The 15433-nt window shown below is 58.4% G+C and overlaps 6 protein-coding genes across 6 annotated transcripts, besides 12 other annotated features; all 6 read left to right on the top strand.

Annotated features, from left to right (window-relative positions):
* Positions 1-13: 13 nt before the first annotated feature.
* Positions 14-75: a sequence feature (A-rich).
* A 325-nt stretch (positions 76-400) lies between these two features.
* On the top strand, positions 401-2623 carry TraAM80_03334 (uncharacterized protein; the record flags this gene model as incomplete). Its single annotated transcript, XM_029380309.1, has 1 exon — positions 401-2623. One exon carries the CDS (start codon positions 401-403, stop codon positions 2621-2623), a length of 2223 nt encoding a protein of 740 aa, XP_029239788.1.
* A 164-nt stretch (positions 2624-2787) lies between these two features.
* Positions 2788-2806: a microsatellite.
* A 343-nt stretch (positions 2807-3149) lies between these two features.
* Positions 3150-3187: a microsatellite.
* Positions 3188-3290: 103 nt separating this feature from the next.
* On the top strand, positions 3291-5687 carry TraAM80_03333 (putative RNA-editing complex protein MP81; the record flags this gene model as incomplete). The annotated part of the gene is made up of 1 exon (XM_029380308.1): positions 3291-5687. One exon carries the CDS (start codon positions 3291-3293, stop codon positions 5685-5687), a length of 2397 nt encoding a protein of 798 aa, XP_029239787.1.
* A 142-nt stretch (positions 5688-5829) lies between these two features.
* Positions 5830-5857: a microsatellite.
* A 160-nt stretch (positions 5858-6017) lies between these two features.
* Positions 6018-6042: a microsatellite.
* Positions 6043-6258: 216 nt separating this feature from the next.
* Positions 6259-6945, top strand: TraAM80_03332 (ubiquitin-conjugating enzyme E2; the record flags this gene model as incomplete). The annotated part of the gene is made up of 1 exon (XM_029380307.1): positions 6259-6945. The coding sequence occupies one exon, from the start codon at positions 6259-6261 to the stop codon at positions 6943-6945; it is 687 nt and encodes a 228-aa protein (XP_029239786.1).
* Positions 6946-6985: 40 nt separating this feature from the next.
* Positions 6986-7016: a microsatellite.
* Positions 7017-7338: 322 nt separating this feature from the next.
* Positions 7339-7365: a microsatellite.
* A 104-nt stretch (positions 7366-7469) lies between these two features.
* Positions 7470-7495: a microsatellite.
* Positions 7496-7525: a microsatellite.
* Positions 7526-7644: 119 nt separating this feature from the next.
* On the top strand, positions 7645-8778 carry TraAM80_03331 (ribosomal rRNA methyltransferase; the record flags this gene model as incomplete). Its single annotated transcript, XM_029380306.1, has 1 exon — positions 7645-8778. The coding sequence occupies one exon, from the start codon at positions 7645-7647 to the stop codon at positions 8776-8778; it is 1134 nt and encodes a 377-aa protein (XP_029239785.1).
* Positions 8779-8821: 43 nt separating this feature from the next.
* Positions 8822-8853: a microsatellite.
* Positions 8854-9312: 459 nt separating this feature from the next.
* Positions 9313-9357: a microsatellite.
* Positions 9358-9416: 59 nt separating this feature from the next.
* On the top strand, positions 9417-10994 carry TraAM80_03330 (proteasome regulatory non-ATP-ase subunit 6; the record flags this gene model as incomplete). Its single annotated transcript, XM_029380305.1, has 1 exon — positions 9417-10994. One exon carries the CDS (start codon positions 9417-9419, stop codon positions 10992-10994), a length of 1578 nt encoding a protein of 525 aa, XP_029239784.1.
* A 90-nt stretch (positions 10995-11084) lies between these two features.
* Positions 11085-11117: a microsatellite.
* Positions 11118-11350: 233 nt separating this feature from the next.
* Positions 11351-15385, top strand: TraAM80_03329 (casein kinase II, alpha chain; the record flags this gene model as incomplete). The annotated part of the gene is made up of 1 exon (XM_029380304.1): positions 11351-15385. One exon carries the CDS (start codon positions 11351-11353, stop codon positions 15383-15385), a length of 4035 nt encoding a protein of 1344 aa, XP_029239783.1.
* Positions 15386-15433: the final 48 nt, after the last annotated feature.

Raw genomic sequence — 15433 nt, 5'->3', positions numbered from 1 at the left:
TTAATGGGTCGCGTTTTTTTTACGTGTTTTTTGTTATTATTATTATTTTGTACATCGTTCTTTTTTTTTTTCTTTCGGTGCGTGCGTTTGTTTGTGCCCTTCACTCTGCGTCCGCGTTGCCGCTGTGTGTGCGTGGCACCCTGCACTACGCCGCCTGTGACGCCTGCCACGCTTCACGTGTTTTTCTTTGCTGCTGTTGCTGCCTTTGCTTCCGGGAGGATTCGTTACTGAACAGGCCAAGTCTGACGGTAAACGTGAGAAGCGGTGTGTGGTGTTTGCGCCTCATTTTGTTTTAGTTGGCACGCACTGCGGGTAGCGTGGTGTGGTTCTTTTTGTAAGGTGGCAGTGTGAGAGCACACACACACACATACCACTACGCCGTCGTAGACATCAAGCGGGCATGACGGTTGCAGTGGCGGGGATGATGATGGCGCTTGTAGCTGTCGTGTCCTGCGTGGGCGGCGGCGGTCTCACGCTGCCGGTGGCGGCTGTGCCCGGCATCCCGAGCGGCATACCGGCGGTCACCGGGGCGGGTGCCATGGATGCGTGCGCCGCGTACACGAGTTGCGCCGAGTGCGTGTTTGATGCCTCCGACGGCATTTTGAACCCCCCATTGGACTGCGCGTGGTGCGTCTCCACCCATCGCTGCATACGCTTCAACACCTCTGCCCTGCCGCCTTCCTCATCCTTGCCGCTGCTGCCTAGTCACGCTGCCACTGCGATGGCGGGGACCTGTCCGGATTTGCGTCACGCGAGACTCAACCCCACATGCCCAGACATGTCTTGCGCTGCGGCTAACACGACGAACAACATATACATTTGTCGCCCAATCACGATCCTGTGGATTACCTTGGCCTGCCTCTTGGGTCTCCTGGACGTCGCCTTCTACCTGTGGCTGCACGCGGTGCGGCAGCTGCCGTGGAAGTACGAGCCGCACCTGAGTCAGCTGCTCGCTGGGGCGCCACACGCGTTGGGGGGGCTGCAGGAGACAAACACGCAGGCGGGGACGGAGCAAGGGACCGACGCCACAACGGAGGTACCTATGGAGACGCAAGCGAAGCAAATTAACCATAATCCTGATAACAGGAATGGCAACGAGTGCCGGGATGAGCACAGTGCGGACGGTGAGAGTCACAATCAACAAAAGCAACAGCAGCAGCAACAGCAGCAGCAGCGTGTGCCTAGTAATTGTCCCATTTGTAAGATGACTCAACCGGCTCCGCCTTCACCAGGGGATGTGTGCTTCTGGTGCAATATAGCGCGTTTTGGGTTTGTTCCCCTCTTTATCGGCATTTCCAGCGCCGTGCTGGGATTTATACTGCTTTTCTGCGTGTCGCTAAAACCGTGGTTTGCGGATGGCTTTTACATTTACCTTATTCTCAGCGCCTACGTTTCGTACGCTATTTTCGGGGCCCACGTGTACTTTGGGCGTACGCCGCAGCTTCAGCCGCAGGCGGTACGCGAGACGCTTTACGTGCAACTTGCCATCCGCCTGCTTGGCCGCCCTCTTCTCTCGGTGATACCCGCACTGTCGGAGGGGGAGGCAGCCTCGCCCGTGTTGCTGAGGGCCTCTTCACTGTCGCCTTCCACACAATCACCCCACGGCGGGGGAGGCGCAGGCACGCTTGTGCTGGAGGGCAACACACTTTCCCCTGAGCTGGTGCGGCAGAAGAAGGGAGAGACGGCGCAGCTGCTTAACATGGAAGGCTTGGAGCAGGGGTTTCGCAAGGTGCTGCTCCAGACGCTGGCCAGAGACGAGTACGTTCTCTGGTGCGAAAAGCCGGAGGTGTCGAGTATAATCTTCAACGATCTGTGGCTCTACATTGACCTCTCAGCAGGCGTAGCCTTTGGCATCTGGCTGGCGGTGGCGTCCAGCGTGAAGGACCCAACCTACGTGCTTGTGCGACTTTTTGGCTCCACCACAATGGGTGTCTTGGGTTTTCTGCTGATTGTGGCGTTTACCTTGCTGCTTACGATGACGCTAAGCAGCAGCATCCGCCTGTACGCCCTCACGGATCGGCGGCTTCTGACGGTGTTTAACGGCCTCATCAGCCCCACGGTGGCGGAGACGGAGCTGAAGAGTCTGCGCTTTGCCTCTGTCTACGGCTACAAGTTCTTCGGCAACACCCCGGTGCTGACCTTCTCCTGGGAGGTGCCCCTGACGGAGCGGAAGATGCCCCCGATTAAGAGCCACAACTTCCCCGCCGTCCTCCACCTGGAGGAGTTCTTGAAGTACTTCAAGGCTGTCGCCCCTACGTTTACGCCCATCAACAATCAAAGTCATCAAAGCATGCAGCACAAGCGACAGGCGTGGCGGATGCATCTCTTCTTTGCCATTGTGTTGCTGCATTTCCTCCCCATTATCACTCTCTACCCGCTCTTTCTACCTGGCTTTCTCTCGTTTCTGTTGTTTATCATTTTTGGCTTTGTCGTCCTGGCGATAGTGCATCGCGGGGTGCAGGTGCAGCGCATGACGCATGCGTCGCTGAGTCTGGCGGGAAATTGGTCCCCCGCCGGCGCGCAATTCTGTAGGCGCGAGAGAGGCCTTTTCCAATTTTTCCGTGATGACAACTCCCTAATTCTGCGCTCAAAGGCCCGCGCCAGCACCGTCACATCCACGTGAGGCACAACCCCTCGCATAGCGGCGGCCGCCTGCTCCTCGCACCCAACATTAAGACCGCTCAAAAGGAGAGTTGCATGACGCAGGAGGTGGGGACGGTGGGGACGGGGGAGAGAAGAAAGGGAGAGCGAGACGGCGATAGAAACGGGGGATAACTCTCTCTCCCTCACACACACACACAACACAAAAAGAAACAAAAAAAATTGAAGTGGAAATGTAGAGAAGACGAAGCGGTAGAGTCGCGAAATGTACGCAGGCAGGATAAGCATGTGCGCGTGGGAGTGTGTGGGTGCGGTGTCTGATTGCAATGAATGAGACATTTTTTGACGCGGTGGAGGAGGGGGTGGATGGCGTGGGTTTTTGTATGGATGCAAGTGCGATTTCTTACCCCTTTTGGCTGAATGCGGTGTTGTAAATGTGACTGGAAACAAAATAATAATAAAAAACAAATTGGCTTGTTGGCAGAGGCCACCCCGAACACCATTGTCTTCTCCACCTTTTTCCGTGCCCCTTCTCACGGCACCACGGTGGAAGGAAAAAAAAAAGGAAAGGAAGGAAAGGAAGAGGCGCCGGACGTCCTGCATTGGGCTTCTGGACAACATTTTTGGTTCCTACGTTCGTGTGCGTGTGTGCGTGCGTGTGGCTGTTTGCTTCACACAGCTGGGTCCCAATGAGGCGTTTCGCTCATCACGGTGGTCGTCGGACATGTCCCGCCTGCGGTGGTTGCCGCAAAGCGGGCACATTGACGGGCCCAGCGTTGAATTGCTGGCGTCGGGCGTCACGTGCGCCGCTGCTCACGGTGCATTCTTCATATGCGTTGATGACACTGCACAACGGTGCCCACGCAGCGCAGCAGGCTGGCACCGCTGAGCAGACCAGCGAAACACCCGCAAAGGCGGTGCCACTCTCCTCCTCCACCTCTTCTTCCTCCGTCCGTAATCCGTATTCGCTTGCCGCCGGTGACGCTAGCCACGCCACGCATACGGATGCTTCCGCTTCGGCACCGGCATCCTTCGCAGGTGAGGCGCGAGAGCTGCAGTTCCATGAAATTTTTCTGTTTGATGAGACCGACGTGCACTTTTTGCTGCTGACAGAGGCACACAAGAAGCACGGTGTGCTGCTCAATGTGCCGCCGCAGATGAGCCCAAGTGGGGAGTCGCCTGCAGTGCCGGAGGTGGTGCTGCCGGCCGCGCAGCTGGAGCGGATGCGTGGGATGAAGCTGGCGTACGAGCCCACGCACCTGCCCCCACCGCTTCACACCACCGGCACCAGACAACTTGTTATTTGCGACGCCTTCCCCACTGTGGCGACAGTCGTTGCAATGAAGCCCACAGCTACGTCAGCACATGCAGCGACGACACGCGGCACTGCAGGAAAGGGCGGGACAAGCACCGCCACACTAGTGCGGCGTTTACCGCCGGATCCAACGATGCGGTTTCACTGCACCGCCTGCGGGAAGGCGTTTCGTCTGGAGTTCTCTGCGGAGCATCATGTCAGGTCAAAGCATCCAGCGGAGTCAAGGGCGGTGGTAGCGGCAGGGCCGGGTGAGGGTGAAGTCATAGAGGAGGCCGCAGCAACAATCGTGACCTCCGCCGCCGCCGTTAGCCCCGTAGCGGAGACAAAGTCTACAGTGATGGGTGCGGTGGAAAAGGGGGGAACGACGGCTAGCGACATTGCAGCCGCGGGGAGTGTGGGAACGGCGTCTGGTGTGAGCATCAGCGCGGTGAAGACTCCGTACAGCAGGGCGGTGTTAACTCTGCCGAGTGAGGAGCTTGTGGACGAGCTCCTGAAGGAGGTCTGGGACGCCGTCGCCCAACACCGCGACGATCTCCCCAAGCAAAATGACCCCAACGCATATGTGCCTTTCCACACCGTCGTGGAAGGCACGGCAGACCGCCGGAAGGAAATGGAGGCCAATGCAAAGCCCACGGCACGCGCCACTCCGGAGGGCGCCGCTCCAGGCATCAAAAAACAGGGCATGCTGTCCGGCGGCTCCATGACCGCCCTACGGAGCGCCGCGGCGGGGCTCAACCTGCCGATAAAGGAACTTGTGAAAAAGTACCCGAATCCCTTTGGCGACTCCCCCAATGCGGTTCTGCAGGAACTTGAAAAGGAACCCATCAATCCGTTCATCCCGCAGGAGGAACTTGCAGCACAGTTGCAGGTGGCGCGAGAGACGCAGCCACTGACGGCCACAGCCACCGCTGAGACCAATTCTGATGCCGCCGCAGCTGTTGGCGATGGGGAGGAGGAATTAAAGAAACGACTGCGTGTGTCACGCCCGAGTTTAGCACGATCGGCATCAATGCGCCGCTTCGTCTGCCCTCTTTGTGCGGAAGTGCAACGAAAGAAGGCGGGGGCGTGCGGTGAGATGGCGGTTCCGTCGTTTCGATTGCTGGACGCCCTCCTTGACCACGTGGAGTCCGCGCACGAGGGGGAGGAGCTTACGGAGGCGCAGCTGCACGTGTTGTACGCAATCCAGCGGAGGTCGGCGCTGCATGCCCCTCCGCCGAGCCTCGATGGTGAAGCCGGCGGCGCTGGCGGGACCGCCGGCAATTTCGGCGCTGATGTCCTCAGGGGCGATGACGCCAGTGGCAGTGGCAGTGAGGAAACCATCCACGACTTGAAGATAGCATCGCTGCCGGAGACGTTGCAGAAGGCCGCCCCACCCGCAGCCGTCGAGCACCAAGCACTTCAGGTGCACCTGCGTGCTGGCAGTAACACGGTGCTGCTGGGTCGTATAGCGGATGTGCAACACGGATTTCTTGGCACGATGGCGGTGACACAGTACGTGTTGGAGGTTGAAGAAGAAGGACCCGCTGCTGACGCGGGGGCGGAAGGCACGGCATCGTTGCCAGCGACTGAGTCGGAGCTGATTGTTGTCCGCTGCATGGGGGATAACTTCCCTGCCGCACTGCTCAAGGAGCAGGTGCGTTTGGGCAGCACTGTGCTTGTGCAGGGGACACTTCGCATGAACCGGCACCTCGACAACGCCTCCAAGCGAATTCACGCGTATCCGTTTGTGCAGGTGGTGCCGCCGCTTGGCTGTGTGAAGGTGGTTGCATGAGGTAAAAATGCCTCGTGGGTACGTTTGCGGAGTGGCGATGAGGTGAGGCGAAAACAAAAGGAAATTATTTGAAAATGGACCATCCTAAAAGAAGGAGAGGAAGCGCGAGCACGCGTCAACGTCGTCGTTCGTTGGTCGTGGCGTGGTGGTGGTGGTGGTGGTGGTGGTGGAATGCCCACCTCGTGCCTGCTTGTGGAGTTAAATGTTTTTGCTTTTCGAAGGTAACGGGGGGCACGAGGTGTAGGAAACTTTTGTTGCGGGCGTGCACTGCGCCCACGCATGCACAGGAGCTACATGAAAGACAGTACTCGGGATTTACGGCAGCAGCAACTGCTGCTGCTGCTGCTGCTGCTGCGTCGGCTCATTTCTTAGAAACGCATCGGCTTCTACTGACACGCTTCCTTCCTTCTCTCTTTTTGCGCTTGTGCCCAAACACTTGCTGCTTCCAAATGTGAAACGCATCTGCGTGGGGAAGAGGGGTGCATTGATAGATCCAGCGCAAGGAGCAACAAAAGCAGAAGAGAGAGAGATAGAAAAAAATACACAGAAGAAAAGGAGGAAATCAAGGCGTATGTCAGGACTGTCGCTAGCGCAGGTTCGCCTGCGTGAGGAGCGTAAGGCATGGCGAAAGGACCGCCCGTTTGGCTTCTGGGCGCGACCACGTGAGATTCCATCGCCAGCGCCGGGTTCCTTTCTCGTCTCGGCTCATGTCGCACCCAAAGCGGCGCCGCTCACGTCTTCCTCCACGACGGCAGGCAGCTCAGCACCGGCGAACACGGGCACCACCGACGCGCCTGTGTCTACAGGTGGCAGCAGCAGCCACGGTGCGAAGGCCCCGGCTGCGTCCGCAGGAGCGGCGGCGGGAGCAGGCGGTGGCTTGGACCTCCTCGAGTGGGAGGCGGGGATTCCCGGCAAACCCGGCACCCCATTCGAGGGCGGCGAATTCCGTCTCCTGCTGCACTTCACGGAGGACTACCCTACGAAGCCGCCCAAGTGTGTCTTCACCCCGGTGCTGTTTCACCCCAACGTGTACCCGAGCGGCACCGTCTGCCTCTCCATCCTGAACGAGGAGAAGGACTGGCGGCCCAGCATCACCATCAAGCAGATTCTCCTTGCCATTCAGGAGCTGCTCGACAACCCAAACATTAAGGACCCGGCGCAGGAGGAGCCGTACAAGGTGTACATGCGGGACCGAAAGGAGTACGAGGATCGCGTTCGCCAGGAGGTGGCAAAGCACCACCAGAAGCGCGTGCTTTAAAAATGGAAGGGGCGAAGAAGAAGACGAGGACGAAAACGCAAATAATAATAATAATAATAATAAAACAACAACACAAAAAACGAAAGATATGGAGGAGGAGAACAAAGTCTTGGAAAGAAGAGAAAGGGTTGTCTTCCACAGAAGATGATGAATGCGTGGCGAAAGGGAATGCGGAGGTTTGCGCTGGAGTTCACAGCTGCTTCCATCTTTTTAGCGGAGGGGTGGGCGGGGACGTTGTGAGCGCCATCCACACGGCGAGAGAGAAAAACAAAAACAACAACATACGTACATACAGCCACACCCACACAGAAGCCGTAGAAGAAAGCGGGGCGAGAATGGCTTCATGCAGGTACATAACGCTGAGCTGAGTTTTTCCGTGCTATTCGCGTTTGCTTTTTTTATTATTATTTTTTTTTTTTTCTCCCTGTGCTATTTATTACCCGATGCGAGTAAGGTGTGTGAGAGAGAAAGACCACATGAGGAGGGGCGTCGGTAAGCGGAGGTTTTGAGGCCTCTTTGTAACCCCCTCCCTCCCTCCCTCCCCTCCGTCATTATTGTTATTATTATTATTATTCTTATTTTGAATGCTTACGGGTTTCTCCCCTCCTCCTTCCCCGAGGACACCAAAAACAGGGTATATATTGAGGTACTGCTCTTCCTTCCTTATTGTGCGCGCCCCTTCTTTTGTTTCTCTCTTTCATGCAGTCGGCGGTGTGCGTGTCGCAGGTAGGAGGGTACAGGGCGGAAATGGGCCGTGCCTCGAAGGACAAGCGGGACATCTACTACCGCAAGGCAAAGGAAGAGGGCTACCGTGCAAGGAGTGCGTATAAGCTGCTGCAGTTGCACGAGGAGTTTGACATTTTGCATCGAGACAAAATTTGCACAGGCGTCGTGGATTTGTGTGCGGCACCGGGCAGCTGGTCTCAGGTGCTGGCGCGACACCTGCGCGAGGACGTGCGTGAGACAACCGGGCAGCCGTCCGCAGGTGCTGCACGCATCGTTGCCGTTGACCTGCAGGAGATGATGCCGATTGAGGGGGTGAAGCTGCTGCAGGGCGACATCACAAGTGAAGTCACCGCACGGGAAATTATCCGGCTTCTCAACGGCAACGACGAAGTGGAGGGCGAGGCCGCAGGCGCGGCGACAGAGGAGGGCGCCGGCTCCACGGTGTGTGGCTGTGAGAAGAAGGCGGATCTTGTCGTCTGCGATGGGGCTCCGGACGTGACGGGGATGCATGAGTTGGACGAGTACCTGCAGCACCATTTACTGCTGGCGGCGCTGAATATCACGACGTTTGTGCTGCGTCGTGGGGGGACGTTTGTCACTAAAATGTTTCGTGGCCCCAACACGCCTTTCCTGGTGGCAAAGTCCGAGGTGTTCTTTCGGCATGTCATGATTGCGAAGCCAAAGTCCTCGCGCAACGCCTCGATGGAGGCATTCATGGTGTGCCAGGACTACCAGCCCCCTGCCGCCTATCGCCCCTCCTTCGATCGCCCCCTCACGACGACCACGCGGTGCTTTACGCCTGCTGCCCCACCGCCACCGGCCCTCACGCTCCAGCAACGGGAGGTGCAGCAAGAGACGACGGAGCAGCATGCGTACGAGACATTTATGATGGATAGCGTCATTGTGCCCTTCTTGGCCTGCGGAGATCTCTCCGGCTATGATGCGGACATGTGCTACGATCGGGAGGCTGACGCGCCGGTGTTGCCGCCAGTGCACCCGCCGGTGCAGGCGCCGTACTTGACGACCGGTGGCGCCAACAACGACGGCGGCTGCGGGGAGACACACAGCTGTGGGACTTCTGCGCTGAAGCGCCAACGTCCGGAGTGAGCGTGGTGCGGGAGAGCGGCACGAGGCGTGGGTGGGGGCGGGCGAGTAAGAGAGAGGGAGAGGGAGAGGAAGAGATAAAAGGTGGGGGTGGGTGAGAAGTGTCTCATGTGTGGGCCGCGTAACAGACCATTTGCCAGGGATGGACCACACGCAAACACAGAAAGAAGCCAACAACGGTGGAAGTGTAACGTGTGAGTGTGTACATGCCCCACAGTGCTGGGTGGGTGCAGTCAAGGCAATGATATATATAATATAATATATGGATGCACCTCGCTCACGCGCTATTTTGTCCTTTCTGTTTCTCTTTCGCTCTACACGCAAGTAAATACATCTATATTACATGTCCATCTATGTGCCTCTGTGCGTGCATGCGTGAATTGCCTGCTGCTCTTCCGTGCACACATTTGTGGCATTGCGCCCTCTCACTCCTTCCCTGACGCCTTCTTGCCGCCTGCGTGAAACCACCACGCTGCACATTTTCATCATCGTCGCTGCTGCTGCGCTCAGGAAATACAACAAAAAAGAAAAAAAAAGCAGCAGAGCAGCGTACAACAACACCAGACAGACATACAGGCAGACGAGCAAAGAAGGAGGGAAGGGGAAAGGCTAAGACAAAAAAAAAAGAAAGTGACTTCCTCATGGCCACTGCCTTTACCGCCACATTAGCCCCAACAAAGGAGGCGGTGGGTAGCCCGTTGGAGCTGCTGTTAGAAAACGCTGAGGATCTCCTCGCGGACGGCAAGCGTGCTGAGGCGCGTCGTGTGCTGGAGGGCATTGTCAACACTGATGTGGCTGCCGACGATGCGGAGGGGATACGCGTGAAGGAGCGCTCGGTGTACCGCATGGCGGATATTCTTAGCCTTGAGCGGCAGGTAGACGCCCTGGTGCACCTGCTATGCGTCATCCGCCCCTTCTTTGCGCTGCTGCCAAAGGCAAAGACGACTCGGATGGTGCGAAAGTTGTTTGATCTCATCCTCAGCAGTGGTGCCTCTTTGGATCGACAGATTGAGGTCTGCCATGACATGATTGCGTGGGCGCGGCAGGAGAAGCGGACGTTCCTGCGGCAGCGGCTGCAGCACCGGCTTGCGGAGGTGCAGTTTGCCAGGAATGAGCGGCAGGAGTCGCTCGCCACGTTGCAGGCCCTGCTGCGAGAGGTGCGTCCCCTGGACGACCGTGCGCTGCTGCTTGACATTCACCTGCTGGAGAGCCGTATTTATTACTCCATTCAGCACACTAGCAAGGCACGCGCTGCCCTTGTCGCGGCCCGGACGAACGCTAACAGCATCTACTGCCCACCACTGGCCCAAGCGGAGATCGATCTGCAGAGCGGTGTACTGCATGCGGAGGAGCACGACGCCAAGACGGCGTTTTCGTACCTTTACGAGGCGTTTGAGGGGTTCCATCAGCTTGGCGACCAGGCCCGCCAGGCTCGTAAGGCGCTGCACTACATGATTCTTGCGAAGATTGCTACAAATAGCCCAGACGAGCTCTTCGCGCTGCTGTCCTCCAAAAATGTGCTGGAGTACCGGGGACAGGACATGGACGCGTTGCGCGGGGTGGCCGAGGCCTACAACAAGCAAGACACCCACCTTTTCAATCGCATTATACGCGAGAACGAGGGTGCAGCCTTCCTTGCCGACGAGATCCTGCAGAGAAGACTCACCGTAATGTATAACAGCCTTCTTGAGCGTCACCTGCTCAAGCTGTTAGAGCCGTACAGTCGGGTGCAGATCTCCTACCTGGCCGCACTGTTGCGGCTCGACGTGGAGGCGGTGGAGTCACAGGTATCCCAGCTCATTCTCGACAAGAAGCTCGCTGGCATCGTGGACCAGCAGCACCAGTGCGTCGTCATCTTTGACGAGCAAGACGCGAAGGTAGCGAGTAAGCGCCGGCAGGAGGAGGAGACGGGGAGGGGAGAAGGCGGGGAGGTGGGTTCTTCCTCGGCTGCGGGCGGGGCGCCCTACAAGGATGCCATGACCACCTCCGGCGCCGGCAGCGAGAAGCCCACCACGACGTTGTACCAGGACGCACTAGCCGCCCTGGAAAAGTATGATCGCCTTGTCACTGCGCTCTTTGATAAGGCGGGCGGTAAGTTTGATGCTCTGGTGGAGGAGAACATGAAAAAGCGACAGGAGACGAAAACAGACAAGAAGAAGGACGGTAAAAAGGGCGATGAAAAGGAGGAGGCAGAGAATAAAAAGAAAAATAACAGTTAGCAGGAGGCATAGATGCATATATGTGGGCGCAGCGATGGAAAGAGAAGGAACGAGTGTGCGTCTGTGAGAGGGAGAGAGCTGCGTGGTCGTTTTTTGTTTTTGTTTTTGTTTTTGTTTTTTTTTGTCCTTGCTTTTCGTATTTGCATTGCCAAGGCATATCATGAGGCATCATCTGTAGTCATGAGTGCCCATTAGACGACTGTCCCTCCTGCGCTGCAGCTTGTTTGTTGTTTGTTGTCTGTTTTTTTTTTTTTGTCGGGTGCGTTGCTGTCGTTTTCACTGGACGGGAGCGGCGACGGTGAAAGACCAACAAAAAGACCCCATCGGCACCGAAAAGACGGTGGCTGCGTGGGGACATGGCGTCTCCGGTGGTGATATCGGAGGAGGAGGCGGAGGCGGTGATTATGAGCGGCGAGGCGCTGCTACAGCTTGCGTCCCGCCTGAACGGCGAGGACAGGAGCGGGGCGCCGTTTGTGACGCTGGAGGACGGTGCCGGGTTTATGGAGCTGCTGCGGGAGGTGGTTGCGCACCACGCCGCAGGTCTGCCAGACGGCGGACACGCCCGCAACGAACGACAGGAGCGGGCAGTGGCGAACGAAGGGCGAGGTACGCTCGCAGCCCACCCGCAGCAGAGCAATCTGTTGGCGTTACGCCGTGTCGTATTTGAGCTTCAGCCCGGGCTGCTGGCGACGGTGTTGTCGATTCTGCACGCACCGCACATGATGACTGACGGGGACGCGGTCTGCTGCCTCTTCCGCGGCGCCCTGCATCTGCTGCAGACGGTGGTGCTCGCGTGTTGCACTTCGCCCGAGCGATTTGTGCAGCTGCGGCCGGACGCGTCGGCCTCGCTGGAGGCGCTTGAGCTCTTCGAGACCTGCACGGATCTTCTACACCGCCTTGGCGCTATAGACATCGTTTTGGAATTGTTGTACGACCACTTTCCCCCGACAGTGCGCCTGGCAGCGGCGCAGCTGCTTTTCATCATGCTTTTGCGGGACGGTGGCACCGCGTCGCAGGCCGCAGACTCCTACACGCGTGATGTCCTCAGCAGCCCGGAGCATCTTGGCATCCTCCTGACGGCGCTGACCGCCACCGACGCGTACACCAATGCCGCAGCAATGTATGCATCCGTCGGTGGTGTTCAGAAGAGCGGTCCGGGGGTGCAGGAGACATGGTTGTCGCACAGAACAGCATTCAATGAAGTGGGAGGGGACGCCGCGACAGCCGCGACGTTGCCAGAGTTGTGCCTGACGGTACGGCTTCACATCGCGGCGTGTGTACGGGAGCTCGCCAACACGCACTACGCACATTTTACAGGTGACGAGGTCCTTGACGTCTTGCTGCGAATTAGCGATACGGATTTCAGTGGTGATTTACGTGCCTTGTGCATAGAGACGATGCATGTTATAGTGCGCAGCTGCTCACCCTTGCAGTGGACGGCGGTGCGGTTGAAAAAGGAGCTAACGACACTGTGCTTCACGCAACTTGGGCGTGAGTGCTACCACGACGCCTTGCGTGCCACGCTGTGTCTTCTTGAAGCCCTCATATTGAAGGATGCGTGCAGCAGCTCTGCGGGAGAGGCCTTTTGCAGGGATGCCGGGGGCGACAAACATGACCAGGTCTCTGTCTGCGAGTTGCTGCTGGCGTTGTTTGCGGACCGGGCGTTGGCGGCCCTTATCGGCGATGCCGTCGCTCTGTCTGGCAGCAGCCGCAGGACGAAGACCTCCTCAGGTAGAAGGCACACAAGCAAGAGTCGTCAACCTCACCAGCGGGATCAAATCTGCGTCTCACTGCAGGAGCGACAGCAGGGCCGAGCTGCAAGCACAATTGCACATGAAACTTTTTTCACGGGGACGACAGTTGCCTGCCTTTCCGCACGCTGTCTACGGTTGCTTGTGCAGCATGCCCCGTACTACCGCAATGGAGCCTTTTACCTTGTGCAGCATCTCCCCTCCTTCTCACAGCTGCTAGAGGCGAGTGTGCAGATGGCGACGTTCCTTGACGGAGGGCACCAATGCGATGACGCTTTGAGCCGTGGTGGGTGTGAGCGTGGCCGCGGCGGTAACGCTCCTACGAAGGGTGATGGCAAGGGCGTGGACGAGGCGTCCCTAATGCTGGCGGTGGAGCTGGCGATTCTGGTGGGACTATGCTTCGCTCAGGACCCGCGGGCGCGTCAGCTGGTCGCCGCTGAGTTTTGCCGTCACCATGTGGAGGCGCAACAGACACGGTCGGCGCTAATCTCCAACCTGAATCTTGTTTCCCTATCGTACTTTGCTGCGGCGCACGGCAGTTGCGACGTGGAAGCAATTCGGGACGTCACTGGGAGGCGGCTCAACACGCTGGGGGCTGTGACGTGGGACACGCCAGACTGTCCCTCGCGGGCCGCCGTGCACCGCCTTTTCACCTCCCAGGAGTCGCGGTGGAACAATGAGGAGATGCAACACGCATCCTCCTTCCCATCACTCTCAACTCCTGACATACGTGACGCAAGGTGTTTCGCCGATGCCGGGAATGGGCTGCACGGACATGCAAACGTGGCTGAAGCGGACAGCCCCGGCATGGGGGTAGAGGAGAGGTGGAAGGGGGAGGAGGAGGAGGTGGTGCCTGCGTTACCGCAGGCCTCCGACATGCAGCGCCTGCGGCGTCTCACATTTATTGTGCTTAGCTACGCCATTCACTACACCTTTAAGTTTTCCACCACTGGCGTGGCTGCTGCCGCACTGCGTGGCACTACCGACGATAACCTGCGTGAAGGGTTCGCCCCCGCTGTTGCGGGGCGTGAGGCCCGCGTGAGCAAAGGTTCCCGCTACTACGACACGTACATGTTGGATGCGAGCAAACGAGGCTCTACGCGGGAGGAGTCCAAGGGGCCGAGGACACCTGTAGAAACTTCGTTTCTTTCTTCTTTGCAAGGAGATCACCCCCGGCGGGGACGCGGGCGCCGCACATCCTCCGCTGAAGCGACAGGCACAGGCGTCGTGAATGACGGTGTCATGAGTGCGCCTGAGAGCCCGGCGGCCGAGTCGACCGCGGAGGAGGCGCTGCTGCTTCTCCGCTTTCACCGCGGCCTGCGCCTTTTCTGTGACCTCGCCCAGTTTTACACCCCGCACCCGACGTCCCTGCTGAGCCGCACCGCCGTGTATCAGGCGACGGAGGAGAAGGGCATGGTGCGACGCCAGGGCCGGCGCGAGGCTCAGCGTACCATCTCGAAAATCCTGCAGGAGGCGGAGAACACCACATCGCCTTCACAGCGGCCACAATTACAACATGCAACGCGACCGAGGCGGGGGCATGCTCCAAATCTCGGTCTACTGGGCATCAATACACGCACGTGGTCCATAGACGAGCTGCAGGAGGAGGATTTGTTTTACTTTTGCATTCCGTACCCGCAACTCGCAACAGAGTCCCTGCAGTACACACGGCGTCGGGCCGTGGCACACGGCCAGCACTTAAAAAAACAGTTTTCCATCACTCCACAGGCCGCCAAGGCTCGGCGGTGGCTGCTGCACGACGCCATTGCCAACATCATGCCGGGCGTCGTGCATGCACTCTCGCAGTTCATTCAGTGGTTTGACACCTACAATGCAGATGCCGTGAAGCTGCCGCTGCTCATCTACTTTGTCGATGATGAGGCGCGTGGGGGCGGCGGTGCGGAGAGCAGCCACACAGGTGAGCATCACAAACCTCCAGTGCACTGGCGTGGCGAGGACGCGCAGCTCTCCGGCGGGGCAAAACAGCGAGGTGGCGGTGGCAGCGGCAGAAAGGGGGTTGCAGCGTCGTCCCCCGCGTCTCTGCCGCAGCCGGCAGAAGTGGCTCTGCACGCGGGCAATCTCATTCCAATGCAGCAGCAGATTGCCTTTTACTTTCAGCGCCGGGATCAATGGCCGCCACCCGAAGGCAGAGATGCGCAGTCGCAGGAGGGTTCGGCGTCCGTTGCCGCACCGACGCAAGGAGGCATGCTTGACAGGGCGTGCGCGTCCCCGCCCCCGTCAGTGGTGCAGGGCGATGCAAGAGGGGTGGTCACTCCAATAGGAGGCTTCACCAGCGCCGGCCCTCTGTCGCCGACGGCGCGGAAGTCAGTGTTGATGCGCGACATTGAGCGGGAGATTGAGCGGCTACAGAAGTTGGATATCTGTGGCATGGCAGGCAACCTCGAACTTGCGGGGGCTTCGCTTTTACCAGACATGGCTGTGAGCCCGTACGGAGACATGTTTACCCCCCACATAGCAGGAGTCATGGGTGGTCTTGGCCGACGTGACGATGATGACGATGACGCCGATGTGGAGGAGGAATCGGATGACTTTGATGAGCTGACCGCAATGAAGAAGGTGAATCACGCCTGGGTGACAGGTCACGGTGACGCTGAAAAGACGTATGACACCACTATGTAGTTATTTATGACCCTTTTTTTTTGTTTTCTTTCTTTCCGCATGCATCTT

This window comes from Trypanosoma rangeli, assembly GCF_003719475.1.
Source record: "Trypanosoma rangeli strain AM80 chromosome Unknown Tra_15.4_contig_00086, whole genome shotgun sequence".
Lineage (NCBI taxonomy): Eukaryota > Euglenozoa > Kinetoplastea > Trypanosomatida > Trypanosomatidae > Trypanosoma > Trypanosoma rangeli.
Note: the sequence above shows the minus strand (reverse complement) of the source record. Positions and strands in the feature narration are given on the sequence as shown.